The sequence below is a fragment of the Nerophis lumbriciformis genome, linkage group LG22 (assembly GCF_033978685.3).
Source record: "Nerophis lumbriciformis linkage group LG22, RoL_Nlum_v2.1, whole genome shotgun sequence".
Lineage (NCBI taxonomy): Eukaryota > Metazoa > Chordata > Actinopteri > Syngnathiformes > Syngnathidae > Nerophis > Nerophis lumbriciformis.
In genome coordinates, this window is record NC_084569.2 from 4488974 (window position 1) to 4507458 (window position 18485).

Genomic DNA, 18485 nt, shown 5'->3' on the forward strand with positions numbered 1-18485 from the left:
ACCAACACGTTTTCCTATGAGGAAGCAGGGCCTGGGGAGTCTGTGGTGGGCTCTCCTATTTCTGGGGCTGAGGTTGCTGAGGTAGTTAAAAAGCTCCTCGGTGGCAAGGCCCCGGGGGTAGATGAGATCCGCCCGGAGTTCCTTAAGACTCTGGATGCTGTGGGGCTGTCTTGGTTGACAAGACGCTGCAGCATCGCGTGGACATCGGGGGCGGTACCACTGGATTGGCAGACCGGGGTGGTGGTTCCTCTCTTTAAGAAGGGGAACCGGAGGGTGTGTTCTAACTATCGTGGGATCACACTCCTCAGCCTTCCCGGTAAGGTCTATTCAGGTGTACTGGAGAGGAGGCTACGCCAGATAGTCGAACCTCGGATTCAGGAGGAACAGTGTGGTTTTCGTCCTGGTCGTGGAACTGTGGACCAGCTCTATACTCTCGGCAGGGTCCTTGAGGGTGCATGGGAGTTTGCCCAACCAGTCTACGTGTGTTTTGTGGACTTGGAGAAGGCATTCGACCGTGTCCCTCGGGAAGTCCTGTGGGGAGTGCTCAGAGAGTATGGGGTATCGGACTGTCTGATTGTGGCAGTCCGCTCCCTGTATGATCAGTGCCAGAGCTTGGTCTGCATTACCGGTAGTAAGTCGGACACGTTTCCAGTGAGGGTTGGACTCCGCCAAGGCTGTCCTTTGTCACCCATTCTGTTCATAACTTTTATGGACAGAATTTCTAGGTCCAGTCAAGGCGTCGAGGGGATCTGGTTTGGTGGCTGCAGGATTAGGTCTCTGCTTTCTGCAGAGGATGTGGTCCTGATGGCTTCATCTGGCCAGGATCTTCAGCTCTCACTGGATCGGTTCGCAGCCGAGTGTGAAGCGACTGGGATGAGAATCAGCACCTCCAAGTCCGAGTCCATGGTTCTTGCCCGGAAAAGGGTGGAGTGCCATCTCCGGGTTGGGGAGGAGATCTTGCCCCAAGTGGAGGAGTTCAAGTACCTCGGAGTCTTGTTCACGAGTGAGGGAAGAGTGGATCGTGAGATCGACAGGCGGATCGGTGCGGCGTCTTCAGTAATGCGGACGCTGTATCGATCCGTTGTGGTGAAGAAGGAGCTGAGCCGGAAGGCAAAGCTCTCAATTTACCGGTCGATCTACGTTCCCGTCCTCACCTATGGTCATGAGCTTTGGGTTATGACCGAAAGGACAAGATCACGGGTACAAGCGGCCCAAATGAGTTTCCTCCGCCGGGTGGCGGGGCTCTCCCTTAGAGATAGGGTGAGAAGCTCTGTCATCCGGGAGGAGCTCAAAGTAAAGCCGCTGCTCCTCCACATGGAGAGGAGCCAGATGAGGTGGTTCGGGCATCTGGTCAGGATGCCACCCGAACGCCTCCCTAGGGAGGTGTTTAGGGCACGTCCGACCGGTAGGAGGCCGCGGGGAAGACCCAGGACACGTTGGGAAGACTATGTCTCCCGGCTGGCCTGGGAACGCCTCAGGGTCCCACAGGAAGAGCTGGACGAAGTGGCTGGGGAGAGGGCAGTCTGGGCTTCCCTGCTTAGGCTGCTGCCCCCGCGACCCGACCTCGGATAAGCGGAAGAAGATGGATGGATGGATGGAGTACATATTTTTTTTATCCCAAAACAGAAAGAAAGAATACATTTAGTAAGAAAAGTTACAGTACTTTAATGATACATATTATTTCCAGGCTTTTGAGGGCCAAATAAAATGAAATGACGGGCCACATTTGGTACCTGTGTTCTAGACAATGAAACCTAGGTGGAGTGATTTTAGAATGGGTCACAAAAGCGTCTTATTTTTTATTACTATGGTTAATATTATTGAATATTTATCATAAAGTTGCATGCAATGTACTGTAACTGTACTTGTGTTGCAGGCAGTTCCTGTGGAGCTTCAGACTTCCTGGTGAAGCTCAGAAGATCGATCGTATGATGGAGGCGTTTGCTTCCAGGTACTGCCAATGCAATCCTGGCGTTTTCCAGTCCACAGGTACACACACACGTACACACACACACGCACACACACACACACACACACACACACACGCACACGCACACGCACTCGTATATTTGTTACCTTCTTGAGACCTGAGAAAAATGCCTCCCTCTTTAGGACCAGCCTTTCTAGATATATAAAGATGTGTATTTACAACATGAATAATATATACATACTATGCAAATATAAAAAAAGCTTGTTGTGAAAAATAAGTTGGAATTTCACAAGAAAAAGGTCACAATTTCACAAGAAAAACTTAAAATTGTGGGAGTATTTTATTAAAAGTCGTCATTTTACTCAACGCAAGTCAAAATTTGACAAGAAAAACTGAACATTTGTGCAATATTATGATAAAAGTTGGAATTTTACTCAATAACAGTCACAATTTTACAAGAAAAGCTTAAAATGTCAGCAATTTTATGAAAAGAGACGTAGTTTTACTCGACAAAAGTCACTATTTTATAAGAAAACTTAAACATTTTGGCCATGTTATAATGATTGGAATTTTACTCAATAAACGTAACTATTTTACAAGAAGAAAACAAACATTGGCAATATTGTGATATAAGTCAGAATTTTATATGACAAATGTCACCATTTTGCATTAAAAAGTAATAATTTTACATTGAAAAATGTAATAATTTTACATTAAAAAAATGTAATATGTTACATAAAATAAGCAATAATTTTAAAATATTGCAATATTACAGGAACTGAAAGAATATGATCAATCGTTCCCGATTTTATAAGAAAAAAGTCGACACATTGTGAGAAAAAGACTGCTTTTAGTTAATAGATTTTTTTTTTTTTTTTACTTCATCTTCATTATTTACTTCAAGTTATCACAGTATGTCTCTATGTACATATTCATTTATTTTATTTTATTAATTTTGTCCAAAGGGGGCGCATTTCAATTTCTTACTCACACTTGTTATTTCATATGTTGACCAGAGGGGGAGCACTTTTAAAAGATGTTTACCTTATCCCAATAAACATGTGTTCAGTATTTTAACATAAAAATGTTTGATTGTGAGGCATTAAAAGTCACAAAATGCAACGGGTCCATCAGACCCACAAACGCTGGCTGAATAACATTAATAATTTACAACATGAATAATATATACATACTATGCACATATAAAAAAGCTTGTTGTGAAAAATGAGTTGGAATTTCACAAGAAAAAGGTCACAATTTCACAAGAAAAACTTAAAATTGTGGGAGTATTTTAATAAAAGTCGTCATTTTACTCAACGCAAGTCAAAATTTGATAAGAAAAACTGAACATTTGTGCAATATTATGATAAAAGTTGGAATTTTACTCAATAACAGTCGCAATTTTACAAGAAAAGCTTAAAATGTCAGCAATTTTATGAAAAGAGACGTAGTTTTACTCGACAAAAGTCACTATTTTATAAGAAAACTTAAACATTTTGGCAATGTTATAATGATTGGAATTTTACTCAATAAACGTCACTATTTTACAAGAAGAAAACAAACATTAGCAATATTGTGATATAAGTCAGAATTTTATATGACAAATGTCACCATTTTGCATTAAAAAGTAATAATTTTACATTGAAAAATGTAATAATTTTACATTAAAAAAATGTAATATGTTACATAAAATAAGCAATAATTTTAAAATATTGCAATATTACAGGAACTGAAAGAATATGATCAATCGTTCCCGATTTTATAAGAAAAAAGTCGACACATTGTGAGAAAAAGACTGCTTTTAGTTGATAGATTTTTTTGTTTTTTTTACTTCATCTTCATTATTTACTTCAAGTTATCACAGTATGTCTCTACATACATAGTCATTTATTTTATTTTATTAATTTTGTCCAAAGGGGGCGCATTTCAATTTCTTACACACACTTGTTATTTCATATGTTGACCAGAGGGGGAGCACTTTTAAAAGATGTTTACCTTATCCCAATAAACATGTGTTCGGTATTTTAACATAAAAGTGTTTGATTGTGAGGCATTAAAAGTCACAAAATGCAACGGGTCCATCAGACCCACAAACGCTGGCTGAGTAACATTAATAATTTACAACATGAATAATATATACATACTATGCAAATATAAAAAAAGCTTGTTGTGAAAAATAAGTTGGAATTTCACAAGAAAAAGGACACAATTTCACAAGAAAAACTTAAAATTGTGGGAGTATTTTATTAAAAGTCATCATTTTACTCAACGCAAGTCAAAATTTTACAAGAAAAACTGAACATTTGTGCAATGTTATGATAAAAGTTGGAATTTTACTCAATAACAGTCGCAGTTTTACAAGAAAAGCTTAACATTTCATCAATTTTATGTAAAGAGTTGTAGTTTTCCTCGACAAAAGTCACAGTTTTATAAGAAAACTTAAACATTTTGGCAATGTTATAATAATGATTGGACTTTTACTCAATAAATGTCACTATTTCACAAGAAGAAAACAAACATTGGCAATATTGTGATAAAAGTCAGAATTTTATATGACAAATGTCACCATTTTGCATTAAAAAGTAATAATTTTACATTAAAAAATGTAATAATTTTAGATAAAAAAAATGTAATAATTTTACATAAAATATTGTAATAATTTTACATAAAATAATGTAATAATTTTACATAAAAAAGTAAAAATTTTCCGAGAAAATATTGCAATATTACAGAAACAGAAAGGATATGATCAATCGTTCCCAATTTTATAAGAAAAAAGTCGACACATTGTGAGAAAAAGTCTGCTTTTAGTTCATTGATTTTTTTATTTATTTCATCTTCATTATTAACTTCAAATTATTACAGTATGCCTCTATATACATATTTATTTATTTTTTTGATTAATTTTGTCCAAAGGGGGCGCATTTCAATTTTTTACACGCACTTGTTATTTCATATGTTGACCAGAGGGGGAGCACTTTTAAAAGCGACACACAGTCAATGTGAAAAATCCCTCCTTTTTGGGACCACCCTCATTTTGATAGATGTCACCAGCAGGGGTGCAAATGAGACATTCTCTATTAGATGCAATGTTATTGATTTATGTCATCACTTGTTCACACCTCCTCATATGGAAGATACTTTTCCTTCTTTGTGTCTCAAGAAGGCTAGAAATTCAAGAACACACACACACACACACACACACACACACACACACACACACACACACACACACACTTTTGCTTAGGCGGTCCATCGTAGTCGAAGATGACGTAGCTTCCATTTTGTTGCTCTGGTCGGTGGCTATCGTTGCTGGCGACGATGCCACGCCATATGACTATGAAGTCCGATCCTGGAACCACACGTCCTGCCACAGTGGGGACATGTCAGGCCTGGATCAGGGGGCTGGGATGGTTCTGGAACTGCAGGGTGGTGTCTTCGCCTCCGCTGATCCCTCCGGTGTTGGTTCCGACACTCCTCCAGATACATGACCCCGTCATGGCACAGCAAACGCCACAGCGATCGATTGGCTGCAGCTGTCTCAAGTTCGTGGGGTTTGATGTTGCACCTCTTCAATATCCCTTTCAGTTGGTCTTTGTACCTCAGCTTTTGTCCTCCGGGCTTTCTGCTGGCTGAAAGGAGCTGACCATAAAGCATCTGACGAGGCAATCGGTGTCCTGGCATCCGGATGGTGTGACCAACCCACCGGAGTTGTCGCTTTGCCAGGGTGGCCTCTATGCTTATGGACTCAGTGCGCTGCAAGATGTTCGTATGAGGAACTCGGTCCTGCCATGTGATGCCAAGAATGCGTTGGAGACATCTGATGTTAAATGCATCAAGGCAGCGGATGTGTCTGCGGTATATTGTCCAGGCTTCTGACCCATACAGCAGAGTTGAAACACACACCGCCCTGTAGACTAAGACTTTCGTTGAGGTTCGAAGGTGGTTGTTTTCAAACACCCGGGAGCGCAGTCTTCCAAAGGCAGAGGAGGCTGAGTTGATACGAGCCTGGATGTCATCATCAATCTGGCATGTTGGGGTCAGAATACTGCCGAGGTAGCAAAACTGCTCAACGAGCTTGAGGGGTGTGCCGCTGATGGTAAAGACAGGGGGTGTAGGGGATGGGGACCTCTCCTGGATGAGAACCTCTGTTTTCTGAATGTTGATCACCAGACCTAGTGAGCGGTAGACTGATGACATGGTGTCTAGTGCATGCTGCATGGCATCAGGAGTGTGAGCGAGGAGTGCGCAGTCGTCTGCATATTGCAGCTCCTGGATGTTGGTGCCTGCCATCTTCGTCTTTGCCTGTAGGCGCCGGATGTTGAATAGGCTCCCATCCAGGCGAAACTCGATGGAGACACCACTATCCTTCGTGATGGACTGCCGGAATAGGAGTGTGGCTGCTGCCAGGAAAAGATTGAAGATCGCTGGGGCCAGTACACACCCCTGCTTCACCCCTACTTTCACGGGGAAAGAGGAGGACTGCTCACTGCCTACAAGTACACAGGCCTGCATACCATCATGAAACTGTTTTAGTATGTTGAGAAACTTGGGGGGGACACCAAACTTCTTGAGGATGCTCCAGAGCAAATCACGGTCAACTGTGTCAAAGGCCTTGGTGAGGTCAATAAAGGTAATGTAGAGGTCCTTGTTTTGTTCCCTGCATTTCTCCTGGATTTGACGGGCAGCGAAGATCATGTCTAGTGTACTTCGGTTCTTTCTGAAGCCACACTGTGTCTCTGGGAGGATGCCCTCTGTTAGAAATGTAAGGCGAGAAAGCATAATCTTTGCAAGTACCTTGCCGGCCACTGAGAGAAGGGAGATGCCACGACTATTTCCACAAAATGATTTATCTCCTTTCCTCTTGTAGATGGTGACGATGTTGCTGTCTTTCCATTCTTGAGGCAGGGCCTCCCTGTGCCAGATGGCTAGTATGAAGTGAAACAGCTTCCGCTTTAGTAGATAGCCTCCCTTCTTTAGGATCTCAGCCGGAATTCCGTCAGGGCCAGGGCTCTTGTTGTTTTTGAGACTCCTGATTGCAGTAAGAACCTCACTGAACATGGGAGGGTCATCAAGGAAGGGAGAAGGCGGGAGATCTGGGAGTGCATTGAGCACTAATGGATCAGAGGGGTTTATTTTATTGAGCAGTGAGTCGAAGTGCTCAGCCCAACGCTCAAGAATTTGTTGTTTATCCTTGAATAACACATGTCCGTCTGCGGATCTTACTGGAGCGATGCTTCGCTTTTGTGGGCCATAGATGGATTTTGCAGCAGCGTAGAATGCGTAGGTATTATTAGCATCTGCATATCCCTGGATCTCCTGGGCTTTTTTGAGCCACCACTCATTTTCCATGAGCCGCAGTTGTTTCTGTGTCTCTGCTCTGGTTGTTTTATAATGGTGGAGGAGTGATGGAGAGTGAGGGTTGGAGAGCAGGGCAGCATGGGCTTTGCGCTTGGCGTCCAGCAGCTCCTGTATTTCTACCGAGCTGTTGTCGAACCAGTCTTGATGGTGCTTCTGAGTAAAGCCGATGGTTTCAGAGGCAGCTTGATGTAATGTTGACCTCAGTTTTGCCCACTCACTGTCCATGTCACAGGTGGTGCCGTAGTCCTCCAAGGTGGAAAGTCCCGTAGCCAGCTTGCTGCGGTAGTGAGATGTACACTCTGGAGAATCCAGGGCCCTGCAGTTCAGTCGCTTTCTTGGCTGCTGTTTCTTGTGTGGGGGTCGGATTTTCATCCTCAGCTTGGATCTGATCAGCCGGTGGTCAGTCCAGCATTCAGCCCCACGTAAGGCTCTGGTTATGCAGACGTCTTGTCGATCTTGTTGCCGTGTAATTATATAGTCCAGCAGGTGCCAATGTTTGGACCGTGGGTGCATCCAAGATGTTATGTATTTCTTTTTTAACTGAAAAATTGTGTTAGTGATGAGAAGTTGGTGCTCAGAGCACAGAGAGAGGAGTCGAATGCCGTTGTTGTTTATTTTCCCAGATCCATGAAGCCCGATTATTTTAGTCCAGAGCTGGGCATCTGTGCCAACTCGGGCATTGAAGTCACCCATGAGGACAAGCTTATCGGACTTAGGGACTCTGGATAGGGCAGCCGCAAGAGACTCGTAGAAGGCATCTTTGATGTTACTATCAGCATCCAAGGTAGGGGCATACGCACTGAGTAGCGTAGCAAACCGGCCTTTCACCAGGGGGATACGCCAGGTCATGAGCCGCTCACTGATGCCTTGGGGGGACTCTGGGATGTTATTGAGTAGTTTGCTTTTTACAGCAAAACCAACTCCATGGAGCCTACGTTCGCCTTCCGGGAGACCCTTCCAGAAGAAGGTATAGCCTTCACCGACTTCTGTCAGGGAGTCTTCCCCCGACAACCGAGTTTCACTGAGTGCTGCGATGTCGACATTGTATCTCTTGAGCTCATGTGCAATGAGCGCCGTCCGTCTATGAGGTCTCTCCGTCCCATCCTGCGTGTCGAGGAGGGTGCGGACATTCCAGGTAGCCAGGTGTATAGTCATATACTTTCCTTTGTTATGTTTTCGACCGCAGTAGGGGATGCCTTGGTGGCTGCGGTTTGCCACCCAGGTGTGAGGAACAAACAATTTTTGGGTCACCTTTTCTAGACCCTTCCCCAATTTGGGGTGAGCAGTGCGGACCCTAAATAGGGCTGCTCAGTCACATGGGCAGCTGCCGAAGGAAGATCATGTTCCTGATCCCAATCTTCACAACGACCATCACACCCATGCCGCCTCTGTGCAGGATTCAAGCTAGGAGCTCCCAGTCACATCCTTGACCTGCCCCCGTCGCTTTATCCTGTCGCCAGAAGACTTTTCGGAAGAAGCTGAAGCCTGCGCAAAGAGTGTATTTGTGTGAGGGATGGTGCGCGCAGTTCCTTCCCCCACAATCTTGGCCACATCCACCATATTCCAGTGGCACGAGAGAAACTCGAGACGACCTTCAGGTGAGTGCAGTTGCAGGGGACTGCCAGAGATCCAGTCAGCCAGAGATCCGGTCTGCTGGAAACCTGCCCATGTGTGTGTCCCCGGAGCACAGATTTTTCATTTGGGGTTTACTCCCGTAGCCATACTGCCTCCCGGTTTAACCCACTTGGCTGTGGGGCGCCTTCTTCCGCCTTTGCAGCCGTTGTGGTGGTTCTCACACCCATCGCCCTCCGCCTGCTCTGCCGTTGAGGTCTCGTGGTTTGGGATCACTCTTAGTCTGGTCTCTACCCTTCGACCTGTTCGGCTTGGGTGACCCTGCCAGGAGTGCGAGACTCCAGCCGACATAGCTCTAGGGGTCATGGAGACGCGCAAAGTGCCTCACCACGATAAGGTGGTGATCCCGTCGAGACACAACACACACACACACACACACACACACACATACGCACTTTTTTGTATTTCTTACCTTTTTGAGACCTGAGAAAAATGCCTACCTCTTTAGGACCAGCCTTTCTAGATATATAAAGATGTGTATTTACAACATTAATAATATATACACTCTATGCAAATATAAAAAAACTTGTTGTGAAAAATGAGTTGGAATTTCACAAGAAAAAGGTCACAATTTCACAAGAAAAACTTAAAATTGTGGAAGTATTTTAATAAAAGTCGTCATTTTACTCGACGCAAGTCAAAATTTTACAAGAAAAACTGAACATTTGTGCAATATTATGATAAAAGTTGGAATTTTACTCAATAACAGTCGCAATTTTACAAGAAAAGCTTAACATTTCGGCAATTTTATGTAAAGAGTTGTAGTTTTCCTCGACAAAAGTCACAGTTTTGTAAGAAAACTTAAACATTTTGGCAATGTTATAATAATGATTGGAATTTTACTCAATAAATGTCACTATTTCACAAGAAGAAAACAAATATTGGCAATATTGTGATAAGTCAGAATTTTATATGACAAATGTCACCATTTTGCATTAAAAAGTAATAATTTTACATTAAAAAATGTAATAATTTTAGATAATTTTTTTTAAATAATTTTACATAAAATATTGTAATAATTTTACATAAAATAATGTAATAATTTTACATAAAAAAGTAACAATTTTCCGAGAAAATATTGCAATATTACAGAAACAGAAAGAATATGATCAATCGTTCCCAATTTTATAAGAAAAAAGTCGACACATTGTGAGAAAAAGACTGCTTTTAGTTCATTTATTTATTTATTTATTTAATCTTCATTATTTACTTCAAATTATTACAGTATGTCTCTATATACATATTTATTTTTTTATTTGATTCATTTTGTCCAAAGGGGGCGCATTTCAATTTCTTACACACACTTGTTATTTCATATGTTGACCAGAGGGGGAGCACTTTTAAAAGCGACACACAGTCAATGTGAAAAATCCTTCCTTTTTGGGACCACCCTCATTTTGATAGATGTCACCAGCAGGGGTGCAAATGAGACATTCTCTATTAGATGCAATGTTATTGATTTATGTCATCACTTGTTCACACCTCCTCATATGGAAGATACTTTTCCTTCTTCATGTCTCAAGAAGGGTAGAAATACAAGAATACACACACGCACTTGCACGCACACAAACACATTCTTGTATTTCTTACCTTCTTGGGACCTGAGAAAAATGCCTACCTCTTCAGGACCAGCCTTTCTAGATATATAAAGATGTGTATTTACAACATTAATAATATATACATACTATGCAAATATAAAAAAAGCTTGTTGTAAAAAATGAGTTGGAATTTCACAAGAAAAAGGTCACAATTTCACAAGAAAAACTTAGAATTTTGGCAGTATTATAATAAAAGTCGTCATTTTACTCGACGCAAGTCAAAATTTTACAAGAAAAACTGAACATTTGTGCAATATTATGATAAAAGTTGGAATTTTACTCAATAACAGTCGCAATCTTACATGAAAAGCTTAACATTTTGGCAATTTTATGAAAAGAGTCGTAGTTTTCCTCGACAAAAGTCACAGTTTTATAAGAAAACTTAAACATTTTGGCAATGTTATAATAATGATTGGAATTTTACTCAATAAACGTCACTATTTCACAAGAAGAAAACAAACATTGGCAATATTGTGATAAAAGTCAAAATTTTATATGACAAATGTCACCATTTTGCATTAAAAAGTAATAATTTTACATAAAAAAATGTAATAATTTTAGATACTTTTTTAAAATAATTTTACATAAAATATTGTAATAATTTTACATAAAATAATGTAATAATTTTACATAAAAAAGTAACAATTTTCCGAGAAAATATTGCAATATTACAGAAACAGAAAGAATATGAGAAATCGTTCCCAATTTTATAAGAAAAAAGTTGACGCGTGAGAAAAAGACTGCTTTTGTTCATTTATTTAATCTTCATTATTAACTTCAAATTATTACAGTATGTCTCTATATACATATTAATTTTATTTAATTTTATTAATTTTGTCCAAAGGGGGCGCATTTCAATTTCTTACACACACTTGTTATTTCATATGTTGACCAGAGGGGGGAGCACTTTTAAAAGCGACACACAGTCAATGTGAAAAATCCCACCCAGCAGGGGTGCAAATGAGACATTCTCTATTAGATGCAATGTTATTGATTTATGTCATCACTTGTTCACACCTCCTCATATGGAAGATACTTTTCCTTCTTCGTGTCTCAAGAAGGGTAGAAATTCAAGAACACACACACACACACACACACACACACATGCAGTAACAGACACAAAAACACACTTAGACTATACATAAATACTGCTGTCTTCCCTCCAAGGTTCCCATTCGAAACAAATGCATAATAAACGCTGAAGAATGATTATTATCAACATGTACAGTCGTGGTCAAACGTGTACATACACTTGTAAAGACGATGATGTCATGGCTGTCTTGAGTTTCCAATCATTTCTACAACTCTGACATCACATGGACAAAGATAAGACCTTCTAGAGGAAAGTTCTGTGGTCAGATGAAACAAAAATGAAGCTGTTTGGCCGCAATACCCAGCAATATGTTTGGAGGAGAAAAGGTGAGGCCTTTAATCCCAGGAACACCATCCCTACCGTCAAGCATGGTGGTGGTAGTATTATGCTCTGGGCCTGCCAATGGAACTAGTGCTTTACAGAGAGTAAATGGGACAATGAAAAAGGAGGATTACCTCCAAATTCTTCAGGACAAGCTAAAATCATCAGCCCGGAGGTTTGGGTCTTGGGCGCAGTTGGGTGTTCCAACAGGACAATGACCCCAAACACACGTCAAAAGTGGTAAAGGAATGGCTAAATCAGGCTAGAATGAAGGTTTTAGAATGGCATTCCCAAAGTCCTGACTTAAACGTGTGGACAATGCTGAAGAAACAAGTCCATGTCAGAAAAGCAACACATTTAGCTGAACTGCACCAATTTTGTCAAGAGGAGTGGTCAAAAATGGCTACCAAAAGCCATCCATGTTTTTGGTATCAACATTGTTATGTAATCTCCTAGTTATTGTTTTTTTGTTGTCGCTATTTTTGTATGACAAAATGTTATTATTGATCATGTTATACTGCATTGTAATCAGAGATGTCCGATAATGGCTTTTTTGCCGATATTCCGATATTGTCCAACTCTTAATTACAGATTCCGATATCAACCGATACCGATATATACAGTGGTGGAATGAACACATTATTATGCCTCATTTTGTTGTGATGCCCCGCTGGATGCATTAAACAATGTAACAAGGTTTTCCAAAATAAAACCAACTCAAGTTATGGAAAAAAAATGCCAACATGGCACTGCCATATTTATTATTGAAGTCACAAAGTGCATTATTTTTTTTAAATGCCTCAAAACAGCAGCTTGGAATTTGGGACATGCTCTCCCTGAGAGAGCATGAGGAGGTTAAGGTGGGCGGGGTTAGGGGGTAGCGGGGGGGGGGGGGGGGGGTGTATATTGTAGCGTCCCGGAAGAGTTAGTGCTGCAAAGGATTCTGGGTATTTGTTCTGTTGTGTTACGGTGCGGCTGTTCTCCCGAAATGTGTTTGTCAGGAAATATCTGCATAATATTTGGTAGAATCGCTTTAATGTTGGAATTAACATTTGTCTACTTTTCTCAGCATCGACACAAACAATTGCTAATTCTTAGTTCTTTCCAATCGCAAACTGATCAGCATTCATGGCGATACAAATATTGATCGGTGGTCAATAGCAGTCAGGAGTCCTTCGTCCTTTGTCTCCTCCTGTCTTGACAGGAGTGAAACTCAAGGGAGGGACGCGGGTGACATCATGAATAATGATGCGTTCAGGGCCAGACTCTAGTTATTGGCCATGTCCGTCGTGCATACCAGGTCATAATGGCCGAGGTGGTAAGCGTGTAGATGGATGGAGGCTGGCTTCATGGGATCAATTAAACAGAGTTTGTGTTGATTCAAGAACAATTCACCTCATTTAACCCTTGTGTAATGTTCATATTGTTGTTACTCAGCCAGCGTTTGTGGGTCTGATGGACCCGTTGCATTTTGTGGCTTTTAATGCCTCACAATCAAACACTTTTATGTTCAAATACTGAACATATGTTTATTGGGATAAGGTAAACATCTTTTAAAAGTGCTCCCCCTCTGGTCAACATATGAAATAACAAGTGTGTGTAAGAAATTGAAATGCGCCCCCTTTGGACAAAATTAATAAAATAAAATAAATGAATATGTATGTAGAGACATACTGTGATAACTTGAAGTAAATAATGAAGATGAAGTAAAAAAAAAAAAAATCTATTAACTAAAAGCAGTCTTTTTCTCACAATGTGTCGACTTTTTTCTTATAAAATCGGGAACGATTGATCATATTCTTTCAGTTTCTGTAATATTGCAATATTTTCTCATAAAATTATTGCTTATTTTATGTAACATATTAAATTTTTTTAATGTAAAATTATTACATTTTTCAATGTAAAATTATTACTTTTTAATGCAAAATGGTGACATTTGTCATATAAAATTCTGACTTATATCACAATATTGCTAATGTTTGTTTTCTTCTTGTAAAATAGTGACGTTTATTGAGTAAAATTCCAATCATTATAACATTGCCAAAATTTTTAAGTTTTCTTATAAATAGTGACTTTTGTCAAGTAAAACTACGTCTCTTTTCATAAAATTGCCGAAATTTTAAGCTTTTCTTGTAAAATTGCGACTGTAATTGAGTAAAATTCCAACTTTTATCATAACATTGCACAACTGTTCAGCTTTCCTTGTAAAATTTGGACTTGCGTTGGGTAAAATGCCGACTTTTATTATAATACTGCCAAAATTCCAAGTTTTTCTTGTGAAATTACCTTTTTCTTGTGAAATTCCAACTCATTTTTCACAACAAGCTTTTTTATATTTGCATAGTATGTATATATTATTCATGTTGTAAATTATTAATGTTACTCAGCCAGCGTTTGTGGGTCTGATAGACCCGTTGCATTTTGTGGCTTTTAATGCCTCACAATCAACCACTTTTATGTTAAAATACTGAACACATGTTTACCTTAACCCAATAAATATGAACGTTGCACGGAAAATTTCTCTGGCAGTTTCTGCATCCCGCAGGGATTCTTCTTTTGTGTTTCTGCACCTGCGGTTCCCACACAAGGTTGCAACATTGTTTGTCAACACTGTCTGCTCTCATTTTCTCGCACATTTGACCCTCTGATGTTCTGTGTACCTACACTCTGTCCTCCTCCTGTCTAGGCCTGCTGTGTGTGTGTGTGTGTGTGTGTGTGTGTGTGTGTGTGTGTGTGTGTGTGTGTGTGTGTGTGTGTGTGTGTGTGTGTGTGTGTGTGTATGTGGTACACAGAACATCAATTTCCACACTTCTATTAGCCCCGGGTCCAGTGGACCCGGACATCTTCTATGTAATATAAATGTGTAGGGGGGGTGTATGGTGTGTGGCCATTAAATATGTATTCTGATATATGTTCTTCACAGAAAATGAGCCAAAGTCAGTGAGTCTCAGTTTGAAAAATTAATTAATTGTATTATTTTTCTTTTAATTAAAAAATGAAAACGGGTCCCACAGACCCGAACACCACACAAGGGAAAGAAGTGTTGAGGACAATAGAGGTTGAGTTGATTCAGCTAAAAAAAAAATGGTTTGAAATTAATAAGTTATCATTAAATGATAAGAAAACGACATTTATGGTGTTTTGTGGTGCAAGGACAAATTGTGAAGCAACATTAAAATTAAATAAGTGGAAATTGATATTTATATGTATATGAAACTAAATTCTTGGGAATAATAATTGATCATAGATTATGTTGGAAATATCCAAATTCATTGTTATTCTTTATAAAGTAAGACAACTCCTGAATATGAAATGTCTGCATATGTTATGTTACTCAGTGGCCTAGTGGTTAGAGTGTCCACCCTGAGTAGGTTGTGAGTTCAAATCCCGGCCGAGTCATACCAAAGACTATAAAAATGGGAGCCATTACCTCCCTGCTTGGCACTCAGCATCAAGGGTTGGAATTGGGGGTTAAATCAACAAAAATGATTCCCGGGCGTGGCCACCGCTGCTGCTCACTGCTCCCCTCACCTCCCAGGGGGTGATCAAGGGTGATGGGTCAAATGCAGAGGACAAATTTCACCACACCTAGTGTGTGTGTGTGCAGGGCCGGCCCGTGGCATAGGCCGTATAGGCAAATGCTAAGGGCGCCGTCCATCAGGGGGCGCCACGCAAGTGCCACAAATGTTGGAGAGAAAAAAAAAAAAAAGAGAAAAAAAGTTGGTACTATTATTTCTAAATACAAAAAATAATCCCACGTTAATTAAAATGCAAAGTAAAGCCTATTTAATAGAATTATTATTTGTTACAACATCCCCCCCCCCCCGCACGGTGCGCCCCCTCCCTTCCCGTATCATGACTCTTTTTGGACGTCACCACATCAAAAAATCAACACAAGATGTCAAAACGGCCAAAACTGTCAGGTGCCCAGGGAAGAAAAAAAGAGAAAAGAAGAGGAGGAGAAACGAGAAAAGACAGAGGTAGCAAGTAGGTAACGTTAGCCTACATGAAATTATTTGTCTGTTACAGAATGTGATAGTAACCTGGCTTTTTAGCATTAAGCTAATGTCACATGAGTCGGCAATTGCTAATCAATAAATAGCTCGTTCTGTTTTAACGTCGGGTTAATATTGTGGAGGGGGCTAAATTGTTATGGAAAATAATAATGTAACGTTAGGTAATTACAGTACTCCCACCTTACATTCCTCAGGGACATTTGTATTAGATCTTTTAAGCAGGTGTTTTTTGTTTACATTGTTATTGCCTTCTGGTTAGCTAATGTTTGCCCTGCAGGTAATAGTCACTTTTCCACCCCTTTATATATTAGGTATAGTTGTAAGTAAAAAAAAAAAAAAGGTCAAAGACAAAGCTATTCGGTGGGTGGGTCACATCATCTCATGGCTGATTCGTGCTTGAAGTGTCACCATACCAATATTTTGGTACCGGTACCAAAATGTATTTCGGTACTTTTCTATAAAAAGGGGACCACAAAAAATGTCATTATTGGCTTTATTTGAACAAAAATGTTAGTGTACATTACACATATGTTTATTATTGCAAATTTGTCCTTAAATAAAATAGTGAACATACTAGACAACTTGTCTTTTAGTAGTAAGTAAACAAACAAAGACTCCTAATTAGTCATATGCAGTAACATATTGTGTCATTTATACACCTAATATTTTGTACACATTATTAAGGACAAGCGGTAGAAAATGGGTTATTAATCTACTTGTTCATTTACTGTTAAAGGGGAACATTATCACCAGACCTATGTAAGCGTCAATATATACCTTGATGTTGCAGAAAAAAGACCATATATTATTTTAACCGTTTTCCGAACTCTAAATGGGTGAATTTTGGCGAATTAAACGCCTTTCTAATATTCGCTCTCGGAGCGATGACGTCACAACGTGAAGCAATCCGCCATTTTCTCAAACACCGAGTCAAATCAGCTCTGTTATTTTCCGTTTTGTCGACTGTTTTCCGTACCTTGGAGACATCATGCCTCGTCGGTGTGTTGTCGGAGGGTGTAACAACACCAACAGGGACGGATTCAAGTTGCACCAGTGGCCAGTTAATATTGTGGAGGGGGCTAAATTGTTATGGAAAATAATAATGTAACGTTAGGTAATTACAGTACTCCCACCTTACATTCCTCAGGGACATTTGTATTAGATCTTTTAAGCAGGTGTTTTTTGTTTACATTGTTATTGCCTTCTGGTTAGCTAATGTTTGCCCTGCAGGTAATAGTCACTTTTCCACCCCTTTATATATTAGGTATAGTTGTAAGTAAAAAAAAAAAAGGTCAAAGACAAAGCTATTCGGTTTCTTGTGAGTATATACACTTCACTGCCGATGTGGGGGGGGCGCCACCTAAAATCTTGCCTAGGGCGCCAGATTGGTTAGGGCCGGGCCTGTGTGTGTGACAATCATTGCTACTTTAACTTGAACTTAACTTATTTCCCTGATGAGCGTTTGTGTTCTCACCTGGGCAGACACCTGCTACGTCCTCTCTTTCGCCATCATCATGCTGAACACCAGCCTGCACAATCCCAACGTGCGAGACAAGCCCCCCGTGGAGCGTTTCATCTCAATGAACCGAGGCATCAACGAGGGCGGCGACCTCCCGGAGGAGCTACTCAGGGTAAAGACTTGAAGGAACCTATCCCGGTCTTTGAATGACTTTTCAGCCGTCCTCTCATTGTCGTATCATTTTTTTTTGTCCTCTGCCACCATCCAGAATCTCTACGACAGCATCAAGAGTGAACCATTTAAGATCCCGGAGGATGATGGCAACGACCTGACGCACACCTTCTTCAACCCGGACAGGGAGGGCTGGCTGCTCAAATTAGGTCTGCGTACATTTATTTTTTACATTTGAAGTGCTTACTACTCTTATCGACATCGACCCTGCGCTTCCAAATCAATATCCCTTTTCTGCTCCACTCATTTTTGCAACATAATGCAGTGTTTTTCACAAGTCTGGTGTGCCGTGGGAGATGATCTAATTTCACCTATTTGGGTTCAAAATATTTTTTGCAAAGCAGTAATTGATAGCTTGGTAGATGTCGGAAAACAGCGGAAGGCAGTGTGCAGGTAAAAAGGTGTCTAATGCTTAAACCAAAAATAAACAAAAGGTGAGTGCCCCTAAGAAAAGGCATTGAAGTGTAGGCAAGGCTATGCAGAACGAAACTAAAACTGAACTGGCTACAAAGCAAACAAAAACAGAATGCTGGACGACAGCAAAGACTTACTGTGGAGCAAAGACGGCGTCCGCAATGTACATCCGAACATGACAATCAACAATGTCCCCACAAAGAAGGATAAAAAACGACTGAAATATTCTTGATTGCTAAAACAAAGTAGGTGTGGGAAATATCGCTCAAAGGAAGACATGAAACTGCTACAGGAAAACACCAAAAAGTATACAAATTAGTTTTAAGATGGGACTTAAATGCTTCTACTGAGGTAGCATCTCTAACTGTTACCGGGAGGTACTAAACTATGCAGAACGAAACTAAAACTGAACTGGCTACAAAGCAAACAA

The 18485-nt window shown here is 40.4% G+C and overlaps 1 protein-coding gene across 1 annotated transcript in view; it reads left to right on the forward strand.

Moving 5' to 3' along the window:
* The window catches only part of cyth3b (cytohesin 3b), a 116530-nt gene that overhangs the window by 76937 nt on the left and 21108 nt on the right, over window positions 1-18485 (forward strand). Inside the window, exons 7-9 of the mRNA XM_061974378.1 lie at window positions 1877-1989; window positions 17434-17582; window positions 17679-17790. Of these exons, the coding sequence (XP_061830362.1) occupies window positions 1877-1989; window positions 17434-17582; window positions 17679-17790 (374 nt within the window). The remainder of the gene's footprint in view (window positions 1-1876; window positions 1990-17433; window positions 17583-17678; window positions 17791-18485) is intronic.